Below are 12,500 nucleotides of genomic sequence, written 5' to 3' on the forward strand. Positions count from 1 at the left end.
GGGTATAAATGCTGTGAACTTAGAAGACATAGAAGCCTTAAGAGAGGATCTAATGAAGCTAGGAGAATGGTCCAGAAAATGGCAAGTGCCTTTCAACTGTGGAAAATGTTAAGTCATGCACATAGATTATAGCAACCCACAATCAGATTACTCACTGCTGGGTGATGGAATAGAAAGTGTGGACCAGGAGGAAGATTTCGGTATTATTATCAGCAAGTATTTGAAGATCACCAACAGAACCTAAAAGCTGAAAAGAAAGCACAGTAACTAATAGGCTACATAAAGAGACAATTCAAATACAGAAGCAAAGACACTCTACTACAACTGTTCACATCACTAGTAAGCCCCATCTAGAATACGGAGTCCAATTCTGGACTCCAAGTATTCAGAAGTATATAGATAGACTGGAAGCAGTGCAAGCTATGGTCACACAAATAGTTTCCAACACTAAGGCAATTTGGGTATAGACGGAAGATGGAACGTTAGAACTTATTTGATTTGTAAACTTGAAGACTAAGGGGAAGTTAATAGAGGCATTCAAAATTCTTAAAGGAATAACAAATGTAGATTACAACAATCTATTCACGCTTAGCACAAATCAGGCCAGAGGTAACGGATACAAACTGGAATTGAAAAGATACAACACCACTCAGTGTGGCCATTTCTTTACATACAAAATAGCAAATACTTGGAATAGACTTCAGCAGATGTAGTAAACAGTAACACGGTAAACGAGTTCAAGAGTAAGTTAGACAAGATCATAAGAACTCTCTAAATGGTTAAACTAAATCACTCTACCAAAGTACAAATGGAGTCTTTGTGGATGGACTAAAAAGTCTTTGAGACATCCAAAATCCTTGTAATTTCTTGTAACACTCTCTCTCTCTCTCTCTCTCTCTCTCTCTCTCTCTCTCTCTCTCTCTCTCTCTCTCTCTCTCAAGAGGTAAAAATTCTTTATATATAACCTGGAAATAAAAAGATTGTTTATATGAATCAAGTTGGAAGAAGTGGAAAGACTAGTTACAATTCGACGTGGCAAGAATTGCTGTTGGTTGATAGTTGAACGAAAGGATGCAGGCACTCTAATAATTACACAAATATAACTCAAATGTAGCCAGCTGATGAGGTATGATGATGTATCCCAGGAATAAATGGTCATGTGCTAGAAGTAAATGTGAAGATTACTGCTGATATGTTTTATATATTTCATTGAGATGTTATTGCATAAAGCATTTTCGCCTTATAATATTCAATTATAACGTGAAAATAGTTTCAAAAACATAAGAATAGCTTAAAATTACGTACTCAGGTGCTTTGGTCATGTTGTGTAAACCCCCCCCCCCCCCCCCCAACCCATCTTTTTGACCTTGCTGGATCCGTGCTTGCACACCTGAGAGCTTTTGCTCAGAGTTTATTTCAACTGAAAAGGAATACAATTTTACCATTATAAAATCCTTCCTGGTACAACCTAGGAACATAAGTTTTGGGCTACCCTTAAACCTGCACTCCAAGGTGTAGACAACAGTTCCACCTTTCCTTAAACCAGATGGCTTTGTCACTCATTGGCCAAACGAAAAGGCAACCCTTTTGGATATTGTGCTTAATAGTAAGGAGAGTAATGAGAAACCTGATATTCCCCATTTCTGTTTTCCTGAGGCTAAACTAAATAGTATAGTTTTTTGGTCTTGTGAAATTAAAGCTCTTTTCATGGGTCTTGATGCTTTTGGAATTTTTGACCCAAATGGTATATTTTCCTTGTTTTTATGAAGATTGCAGATTTCTTAACTCTTAATTTATCTGTTATTTTATTTAAAGTTAGCAAGAACAGGTTCTTTTAGTACTTGTTTGAGAATTAGTAATGTTACTCCATTATGTAAATGTGTTTGTGGCAGCTCAGGTCCAGCTGATTACTGCCCAATTTCCATAACTCCCATGTTATCTAAAGTTTTTTAACATCTTGTTAAACCACCTAAATAGGTTTGCAATTTGGCTTTTGTAAAGGCCTTGAAGCATGGGACGTCCTTCTTACAATCCCCAATACTCTACAAAAATCCCTTGATTGTTGTCAAGAAGTTTGTATGATTGGCCTTGATTTTAGTTGCTGCCTTTGAGTTTGATAATCAGAAGGCACTTATTTTCAAACTCAAACAGCTAGGAGTGGGGGGTTCTTTTATTAGCATCATTATTTGATTTTTAAGTAATCTATTACTCACAAAGAGCTGTCATTGTTGGGCCCCATAGTAAGTATAGGAATAGGATACTGTTACTCTCTTTGCATCAAAGTCATCTCCTGAATCTAGATCTGGGGTTGCTGAATCCCTTAATTGAAATAGGATAAAATTAGTGCATGGTGCAAATTATAGGGCATGGAGTTGAACCCTAACAAAACTGAAAGTATGATTGTAAGTAGGTCAAGGACAGTGGCTCCTCAACCTACGGATTTCAGCAGTAATAATGTTTTTTTTCCCTATCTCTATGATTTTAAAAATTTTAGGTTTAAGTTTTGATAGCAAATTAACTTTACACCGTCTCTATAGATCCTACCGACACTTATTGGCATCTTCTGATAGGTCGACGCTTCTCCCCCTACCTTGATTTCAGACTAGAGAGAAAGGCTTATATATTCAAAGCTATGCCATTCGAGCTCCCTCAGCAAGGGAATGCACGGAAGCAACATATCACGTGGTAAGATTCCTCCAACATATAGGATTCCAAATAAACTTCCAGAAGTCAAGGCTGAACCTGGATCAAGGGTTCCTGTGGTTAGGGATTCGTTGGAATCTGAAGACTCATGCCCTCTCTATTCCTGCTGCCAAGAGGAAGGAAGTAGCCCGGTCAGTTCGGTCTTTCATCTACTTGAGAAAGACCACCAGACGTTGTCAGGAAAGGTTCTGGGCTCATTTCAGTACGTTTCTATAACGAACCTTCTCCTCAAGGTCAAACTTGTAGATGCAAGCAGGGTTTAGAGGAAAGGAGCTTCCACAGCTCCCCGTAATCATCAGAAGATGACCCTGGAGTTGCTTCAACGGCAACTTCGTTGGTGGTCACATGCCAGAAGTCTTTCCAAGACGGTTCCGATGCACTTTCCTCCTCCTACAGTGTTTCTACCTACGGACGCCTCACTGGACAGTTGGGGGGGTGTCATGCTCCCCTCAAGAAAGTGCAAGGTTGTTGGTCCCAGAATTTCAGGCAATTCCACTTCAATATTCTGGAGACCATGGCAGTCTTCTTATCCCTGCAAAGTCTGCATTTACAAAACAACATTCATTCCCGTCTTGTATTAGACAGCAGAGTAATAATTCATTGCATCGACAGGCAAGGGTCAAGATCTTCCCAAATAAACCATGTAATGGTTGCCATTTTTTCATTGGCTCAGAGGAAGAGATGATTTCTGTCTGCATCTCACCTCACGGAATCCGGAATGAGATGGCAGACACTCTATCTCGAACACATCCACTAGAGACAGAATGGTCTCTAGATGAATCATTTCCTTTCATGCAGGAGGTAGTCCCAGGTCTTCAAGTGGACCTGTTTGCAACGAGCCTCAACAAGACACTTCCCAATTATGTGGCACCATATGTAGTTCTAGAGGTGATAGGCATGGATGTGTTATACATGAATTGGAATCATTGGGAGAAGATTAATGTATTCCTACCCTTCAATCTTCTCTTGAAGGTGTTAGACGAGTTCTGATCGTTCAGGTGGACATCAACCCTGGTTGCTCCTCTTTGGCCGACGAGCAACTGGTATCCTTCGGTGACATGATGAACTCCAGGCTGGTACCTCTACCCAGCCCGAGCCTGTCTCAAGAAGTACAGAGGGAAACTGTTTTCGCTTCATCCTAATAATCGAATGCCCTTTATCTCATGATTTTTTCCCATTAGCTCTGGGTAAAAAGATTTCATAATTCAACTGGACAAATTGGCATTAGCAGAAAATTATAGAACTTCCACTACTTTGAATCAGTATGAAATGTCGTGGAAGAATTGGGTTCGATATGTGGAAGATAAAAATCCATCTTTTAAATCTATGGAATTTTGTTTAGGCTTTCTGAACGACTTACATGCGAAAGATTTAGCATCCTCCACGATTGCGTTATACAAGTCGTCCCTAGCTGGACCCATTTTATATGCTTTTGACATAGATTTCAACTGTCCTCTTCGCCACAATTCCGAAAGTTTGTGCCAGGTTGAGACCAACAGTTCTGCCCAGGCCAATCTCCTAGTTATTGGATAAAGTTTTATAACTAGCTTTGGAAACTGACGATCAAATAATGTCTTTCCGAGTATTATCTCAAAGAGTGATTTTTCTATTCGCTATGGCTTCTAATGCTCTGGGTAATGGAGTTTTGGCTCTCTCTAGAGATGAGGGTCACATAAACTTTACAGACAATGGTGAAGTTAATTTATACCCTGATCCTACCTTTTTCACTAAGATAAGCTACCATCTAAACATTGGGGACCATGAACAATAGGTCCCCTCGAAAGTGATCTCACCCCGTGTCCAATGTATATCGGGACAGGACAAAGAAGGTTAAAATGGGCCAATTCTTTAGAGGTGAGACGATCGGTTCAGAGTTGTCTTTGAAACAACTGAGGGCAATATTGGCTTATTTCCTTTGAAGAGCAGACCCAGCTAGCATGCCGTTGGATCATGACCCTAGGAAAATGGAATTATCTCTGAACTCCTTTCAGTATATGTCATTCGAAGCTTTACAGGCTTATCCTGGTTGGAAGTCCACTAGGGTATTCTTCGAGCATTATATGAAGCAATTGGAGGAAGTTCATCATTTTGTGGTGGCAGCAGGTAATGTTTTAAAACCTGCTGCAACGACGTAGCCCTCAAGTGCGTCCTTGGGCATTCGACCAGCTTATTTTCTTTAATAAGTAAACTGTCGGTTTTTGCTTCATGATCTACATTAAAAAATTTCAAATATTTTGAAATTTAGGATTCAATTTGGTTTCTCTGAATTTAATAAGTGTACATACGCGAGCATACTGTTCCTATTTTAGAACTGAGTTTAATATAATTCAGTTTCTTTGGTTGGGCTTGACACTGTATTTTGCATTTAGCCATATACCGCAATATTCTTTATCTTGAAATCTCCCTCTTCAGGAGTTCAGGGATATATCTTCTTGTCTCCCCTCATGGTTACTTAGGTAAAGAATTTTATCGGGAATATATTTTGGGGTACACTGGTAGATCACAATGCTGTTCATATATACTGTATTAAAATTTTCTCAAATAGATGGTCTAATGAAAATGATAAAATGTTGGATAATTTTATTGCTAGTAAAATTAAACTTAGCATACTATAGTCAATTTCTCCCAACGCTGCACATTAAGAATCTATTTAAGTATGAGTAATAATTCTTCAACGATTACTCACTACGCTCATGATTTTGGTAATGTGTTCTTCACAACTGATACAGGGAGTGTTCTTCACCTAAGGGATGGTAGATAGAGGGTCATAGATCCTTCCTCTTAAACACTACCATATTTTCCAAAGCAAGTTCATTTTGGATTCTTTTTAAGGTAGAAATTTATGATTATACTTCATCACATAAGTGGTGAGCCCCCATTTATGGCAGGTTTTTTCCATGGAGAAGCCTCACACCGAGTATAAATAATTCTCTGGTACACATCCATCAGGACGACATGGCTCGAGCCCAAAAAGGGGATTTTGACGTAGGAAAAATCTATTTTTGGGTGAGATAGCCATGTCGTCCTGATGGCCCACCTGTTATGTCCTACTTTTCCCCGCCCCTTTGTTCGTTGGAGGCCTCTATTTCACAGTAGCTCAGCTGCGACGTGGAATGAGAAGCAGGAACCTATAAGGGCACTTGAAGTGATAGGAGGTGTAGCAGCTCCTTACTTATCCTTACCCTTAGTGGATTAGACTGGGTAAGGTCTGTTTGGAGTGCAGATATCTATGGTTATCTTAGAATATGTCCTTTATAATACACGATATCTTCGAATAGTCGTTTCCGGGGGTAATTCTCTTGTAATATCAATTGCAGAAATATTGTACTGTAGAAGTTGCCAGAAGGAACTTCCATCAGGATGACATGGCTATCTCACCCAAAAATAGATTTTTCCCACGTCAAAATCCCTTAAATTTCTTATTCCTGATCTAGTTATTAATATCAGGCACCATCGTTCAATTACTTCGTTATGCATGTTGCATAAGATTTTTCATAATTCTGACCATGTTTTGCATTCAGATCTTCTCAGACAGTACAATCCAGCTCATAATACTAGGTATGCAGTTAATCCTAATACTTCTAATGTTCAAATTTGCAGTGAATATTTTTATGTTGAACAGGCTTGCATAAGTCTTTTTTTATAATTTTGATATTAAAGATCTATTTTAATGTTGTTACTGTTCTTAAAATATTGTATTTCAGTTGCTCATTAATTGTTTTGTAGTTTATTTATTTCCTTATTTCCTTTTCTCACTGGGCTAGTCTTCTTTGTTGAAGCCCTTAGGCTTATATCATCCTGCTTTTACACCTAGGGTTGTAGCTTAGGTAGTAATGATAATAATAATAATAATGATAATAGTAATAATAATAATAATAATAATAATAATTATAATGATAATACTGTATATACACAGTATATACACATTTTATTATATATATATATATATATATATATATATATATATATATATATATATATATATATATATATATATATATATAGATAGATAGATAGATAGATAGATAGATAGATATTGAAAAGGTTATTGTATTTTTAAATAATAATATACTAGAGAAGGTGATAGTTTTATTTTTATTTCTGCCAATTAATAACAAGTATGTTAAATGGGAGAAAATATAAGAAAATTATTAAATTTGAAATATACCATAGTATATTTCCTTGGTAATTGAAATTAAAACAAAACTTATTCAAATTTATAATAATAACCCTTGAATATTTTCTCTTTACAGACTGGAACTCCCTCATTCACCGTGCAGTGAAGCTATGTCTGCAATAAGTGAAGACCTTGATGATGCCTCTAATAAGGAATCTTTTGCGTGATAGTTTGTGCTTAGTATAGCTGAGGGTTTACTTTGATAATAATATAATATTTTATTGTGTGAAGAGTAAATTATCAAATTATGCTGTAATTATGCTACATATGAGAACCAACTTGTTTGTGAGTGATCCATTGATTGATGGTGATTTTATTGCCTGGAGAATAGATAAAGCTTTAAACAGATGTATATATGTATAGTAAATGAAATGCTTCATCAAAGTGTCCTATGAATGGTGCTTACATGGAAAAAAAGTTTTTTAAAGTGTTTTAGTAGTTTTTTCTTTTATATATACATTTATATGTACAGTATAGTATGGATATACTGTATATGTATCACTAAACAGTGACATTCCCAATGTGTTCTTGCTACTTTCCAGCATCCTATAAGTATACTGTATTCCTTCTCTGAAAAGCAGGTGACCCGGATGTTGAATTTACATATCTATCCAACAGTACTTATATTCCTCTCTATATAATATAAATATAAATATAAATATATATATATATATATATATATATATATATATATATATATATATATATATATATATATATATATATATAATATGTATATATATACATACATATATATAGTATACTGAATGCTTCTAATTTTCCATTTGATAATTACTCTTGATAGTTTGACTTTGTTTTATGGTAGAAAGCAAATTGGCACAATATGTTACACATCTAACAATAATGGTATTCAGAAGAAAATAGTGGTTTTGTGACATTAGATAGTATAACTTGCATAATATATTACTCTGGATATTTTCAATATTCTTTATATTCTTTTGAAATACGTCAAGAGTATAAATGACATAATTGGATCACCTGTTTTTTTTCTTAGGTCTATTTGTGTACTGTATATTACAAATCTACAGTTCCTGTATTCCTTTTTCAAACCAATTTTTTTTCATAATACCTTATCCTTGGGTTGAATTTATTGTGTGAAACATTAAGATTAATAAATGTACAGGAAATCTTTTGCTGAATGTGTTTTTTATATCATTTTAAGAAGAGTTTTACAGAGTTTGATATAACAATTTGTTTTTTACCCAAGGAATAAGGTGTAATTTTTTTTTTAGTTTCATGTTATTGTTATGTCATAGAATTTTTCACTGATAGTTTTATTCACAACACTTGGAAGCTCTTCCCTTTATTCTGAAGCGAAGAATTACCTCTGGGTATTGTCTGTGGTATGTCAAAGAATACATAAAGTACATAGTAGTATGAAAGAATGCCAATTGATAAAGACATTGCATCAAATTACCACAGCTACCTCTTATTGCATGCTTCCCAGATCTTCTGCCTTGGAAGAGTGGAGATAGCCCAACCCTTTTTCTCGGTACACCCTACCAGAGGTGATGACTCTTGCTCAAATTTCAGCTTAGTCTTTGATAACCTTATATATGCAATAATTTATCTGTATTGTATTACAATAGATACTTATGCATCAGAAATGTTATCTTTTGCAAGACCATGATGCATGTTTCTGATATTCATATTTGTATGTCACCACAAGCACTTATTACATTAATTTATGAAAAATAGCTTTATTAGTAGAACAATGCATAAGTCAAATAGTTCAGCCTACTTTTTAATGAATATCAATCTAATAGTAAATATCATCATCCCTGGTGTGTTTCAAGGAACTGTTTTTTGTAAAAAAAAATTTCATCCATTTAATGTGTTATTTATTTGTTTTGATTCATATATTCTCTGTAGATTCTCTTCTCATCATTAGTAAACCTCATCAAAGCCATTCACAGTTTTAATTTTTCATTATACTTCCTAAAAGAGGATGGTTTGTAATGATTTGTACGAATTTTGCAGTATAGATATGTACAGTTTAATATAAGACTAACAACATTATGAGGTGTTTTATTTTGCGGCTCCTCTTTTGAATGTAAGTGGAATTAAATAAAGAAAATGAATATGTATATGCCTTTGTAATTTGATAATTAATTATTAATCTTTGAACATTTTAGATACAAAGTGGACATATTTGAGCAGCTTTATAAACTTGCCAACCACTGAATACATGAGTCATCAGCAGCCATTGCCTGGCCCTCCGTGATCCTAGCTTGGATGGAGAGGGGGCTTGGGTGCTGATCATATGTAATATGGTCAGTCTCTAGGGCACTGTCCTGCTTGATAGGGCAATGTCACTGTCCCTTGTCTCTGCCATCCATGAATGGCCTTTAAACCTCTAACTATCTACAAATTAAATAGTACATTGAAAAGAATGTTAATCCCCTTGCACAATGTAGACTGAGAAGCCCCAACTATACAGTCCATAAAAGTCCATGCACAACACTTAAGAAGCTGGTTTAATCACATTATCAGCAGCCACTTCAAAATGTTTAATCTCTTCCTACTAACGTAAGTAATGTTTAAAGAACAGTCTTGAAGATTTCCATCCTGAGTAAGCCTGTAAGCCTGCAAAGGACAAGGGACATAGTAGGTTGGCCAGGGCACTATCCACCTGTTAAGATACTACCGCTAGAGTGTTATGGGGTCCTTTGACTGGGCAGACAGTACAACATTGGAATCTTCTCTCTGGTTACGGTTCACTTTCCCTTTGCCTACACATACACCGAATAGTCTGGCATATTCTTTACAGATTCTGCTCTGTCCTCATACACCTGACAACACTGAGATTACCAAACAATTCTTCTTCACCTAAGGGGTTAACTACTGCAATATAATTGTTCAGTGGCTATTTTCCTCTTGGTAAGGGTAGAAGAGACTCTTTAGCCATGGCAAGCAGCTCTTCTAGGAGAAGGAATCTCCAAAATCAAACCATTGTTCTCTAGTCTTGGATAGTGCCACAGCCTCTGTACCATGGTCTTCCACTGTCTTGGGTTAGAGTTCTCTTGCTTGAGGGTACACTCGGGCACACTATTCTATCTAATTTCTCTTCCTCATGTTTTGTTAAAGTTTTTATAGTTTATTTAGGAAATATTTGTTTTAATGTTACTGATCTTAAAATATGTTTTTCATTGTTTCCTTTCCTCGCTGGGCTATTTTCCCTGTTGGGCTCCTGGGCTTATAGCATCCTACTTTTCCAACTAGGGTTGTAGCTTAGCAATTAATGATGATAATAATGATAATAATAATTGGAAAAAAAATAAGGAAGAGGCAAATTTTCTATGGTAATGACCTGATGGTATGCTATCTGATGAAATAGGTGAGTTTGGACCTTAGCTATTTCAGAGAAAGATTAGTTCCTGTCGTTTCCCCTTTAAAAAGTTGGCCTTGAAAGGGCTACAATCTCACTGACTCTAGCACCAGAAGCCATAGCTAGCAAAAAGATAGACTTATGAGTAAGATTCCTCAGAGAGGTAGAGGTGTTATCTATCGAAGAGGCAAAGTGCAGGACTATCCAACGACCATGAAATAGCCTTGAGAGGAGCATTAGGTGTCAGTTTGGCACAAGCCTTCGGGATCTTATTGAACAGCTCCCTATTGAGTTCAATATCAAAAGCATAACCAATTGGTCTAGTTAGTGCCGACTTACATGAAGCAATACAGTTGTTGTAGAGGCCAGACTTTGATCATGAAATGAGATAAAGAAAGAAATACAGAAGGCCATAGAAATAGAAGAGGTTGATGACTTCATGAGTACAACCCATTTATTCTGGGAAGACAAATATTGTCGTTTCGTGGTGTTGGACTTGTACTCTTCTATGAAGTCAAACCTCTCCCTCGCAACTCCGAACTTTCTTTGAGCCGCTAGGGCGAGAAAATCATGGTGAAGGGTTTTCGTTATCCAAGAGGAAGCGAAGACAATCTTCTGTTGAACATCCTTGGACAGCACTTGCGATGGTAGAGGGACCTGGAGAGGTTTGATTTCCAGAACAAGAAGATACCAATTACTCTTGGGACACTTGGGAGCTACTAGAACTGCAGTTCTCCTGAAAGTCCACAGTTTGTTCAGGACTTTCATTTGGATGTTGAATTGTGGAAATAGGTAGATATGAGGCCACTGGTTCTAATCCAAGGATATCGCATTCGTACCTGTTGCTTCCGGATATAAGTTTGGTGCTATATACTGGGGAAGCTTGCTGTTGAAGCTTGTCGCAAAGAGATCGATTTGCAGTTCTGGTACTTGCTCTAGAATGAAACAGAATAATTTTGCATCCAGAGACAATTCTGTTTTCAGAGGCTTGGATCCTGACAGGGCGTCCACCGTCACATTGCGAACCCCTTAGAGTTGGACTGCTGAGAGATGCCAATTCCTCCACATTGTTTATGTGGGGATGGCTAGAATCACATGGTTGATCTGAGAAGACCTGGAGCCCTGTCTGTTGACACAGTGGACTATCGTCCTGTTTTCGATGACTAATTTCCTGCTTGATTTCGTCCTTGGGTTCAGTCTATTCAAAGTCGGAAACACTGCCATAACTTCCAAAATAGTGTTGTGAAATTTCCAAAATGTAATTGACCACCAACCCTGTACTTTCTTGGAGGGGAGTGTCCCCCAACCTTGTTCAGAGACGTCCGTGTGAATTGTCACGGAAGGAGGAGGCTACTGCAGAGGGACGTGTGTCAATAAACTCTGGCAGTGGACCATGGCTTGAGCTGCTTTCGCAGTATGACCGGGATTTTGTGGCGAAGATCTCTCTTAGCATTTGATGCCTTTCTTCTTCAGACTCTGTTGGCATCTTTGAGTCTTGCTTTTAAGATTGAGATCGGTCGGGCACAGCAGCAAACTGCAGTGAACCCAAGACTTAACTGTTGCTGCCTGGTGAGTACTCTTGAACGAAGTAGTCACATGACAGAGTTTGCGATTTCCTTTCTCTTGCCTTGCGGTAGAGAGATGAAGTGTGACTTTAGATTCCAGTGAAGTCCTAGCCACTGGAATTCCTGAGCCAGAGGCAGCCTAGACTTCTCGAGGTTGATTTGAAAGCCCAGAGACTAGGAATTTCATAACTTCTTGAGCTGTCAGAAGACATTCCAACTTTGTTGCAGACCAGCCAGTCATCCAGGTACACCATAACCTGGAGACCTCTGTTCCGTAATTGTTGGACGATAGCCTCGTCTAGCTTTGTGAAAATCCTTGGAGCTATACTGAGCCCGAAGAGTATAGCTCTGAATACTTAGGCCTTTATTGCCTGTCTGAAACCAAGGTAGGGGGAGAAGTGCCAACCTATCATAAGATGCTATCTTTAACCGCTTTGCCTCTACTTCCTTTTGCAGACCTTCACCTGCTGCTGCCGCTCTTCTTTTGAGGTCTGACAGGGTGAAATGTAGTGGTGGCTCTCTCCTACACCAGGTTAAAGGCTGGAGACTGTGATACAAACTGCTGGGGAACTGTATACACAGTGTGAGGGATGGAGGCAACTGAGGTTGGCGTGACAGAAAAGTATTTCCTTCCCTTAATGTGTCCTCTGGGCTTCTTGCCCTTGGTTGAGGTCCTTCACCGGAGGTAAATTTCCTTTCGGAGGAT

General features: G+C 37.6%; 1 protein-coding gene across 6 annotated transcripts in view; it reads left to right on the forward strand.

Annotated features, from left to right (window-relative positions):
• LOC137657944 (uncharacterized) overlaps window positions 1–8,920 on the forward strand; it is a 201,223-nt gene extending 192,303 nt beyond the window's left edge. For all 6 annotated transcript variants that reach the window (XM_068392657.1, XM_068392660.1, XM_068392658.1 and 3 more), the window contains one exon: window positions 6,957–8,920. In XM_068392657.1, coding sequence (XP_068248758.1) covers window positions 6,957–7,047 — 91 coding nt within the window. In that variant the 3' untranslated portion in view covers window positions 7,048–8,920. The remainder of the gene's footprint in view (window positions 1–6,956) is intronic.
• Window positions 8,921–12,500: the final 3,580 nt, after the last annotated feature.

This window comes from Palaemon carinicauda, chromosome 18 (assembly GCF_036898095.1).
Source record: "Palaemon carinicauda isolate YSFRI2023 chromosome 18, ASM3689809v2, whole genome shotgun sequence".
In the NCBI taxonomy this organism is placed as follows: domain Eukaryota; kingdom Metazoa; phylum Arthropoda; class Malacostraca; order Decapoda; family Palaemonidae; genus Palaemon; species Palaemon carinicauda.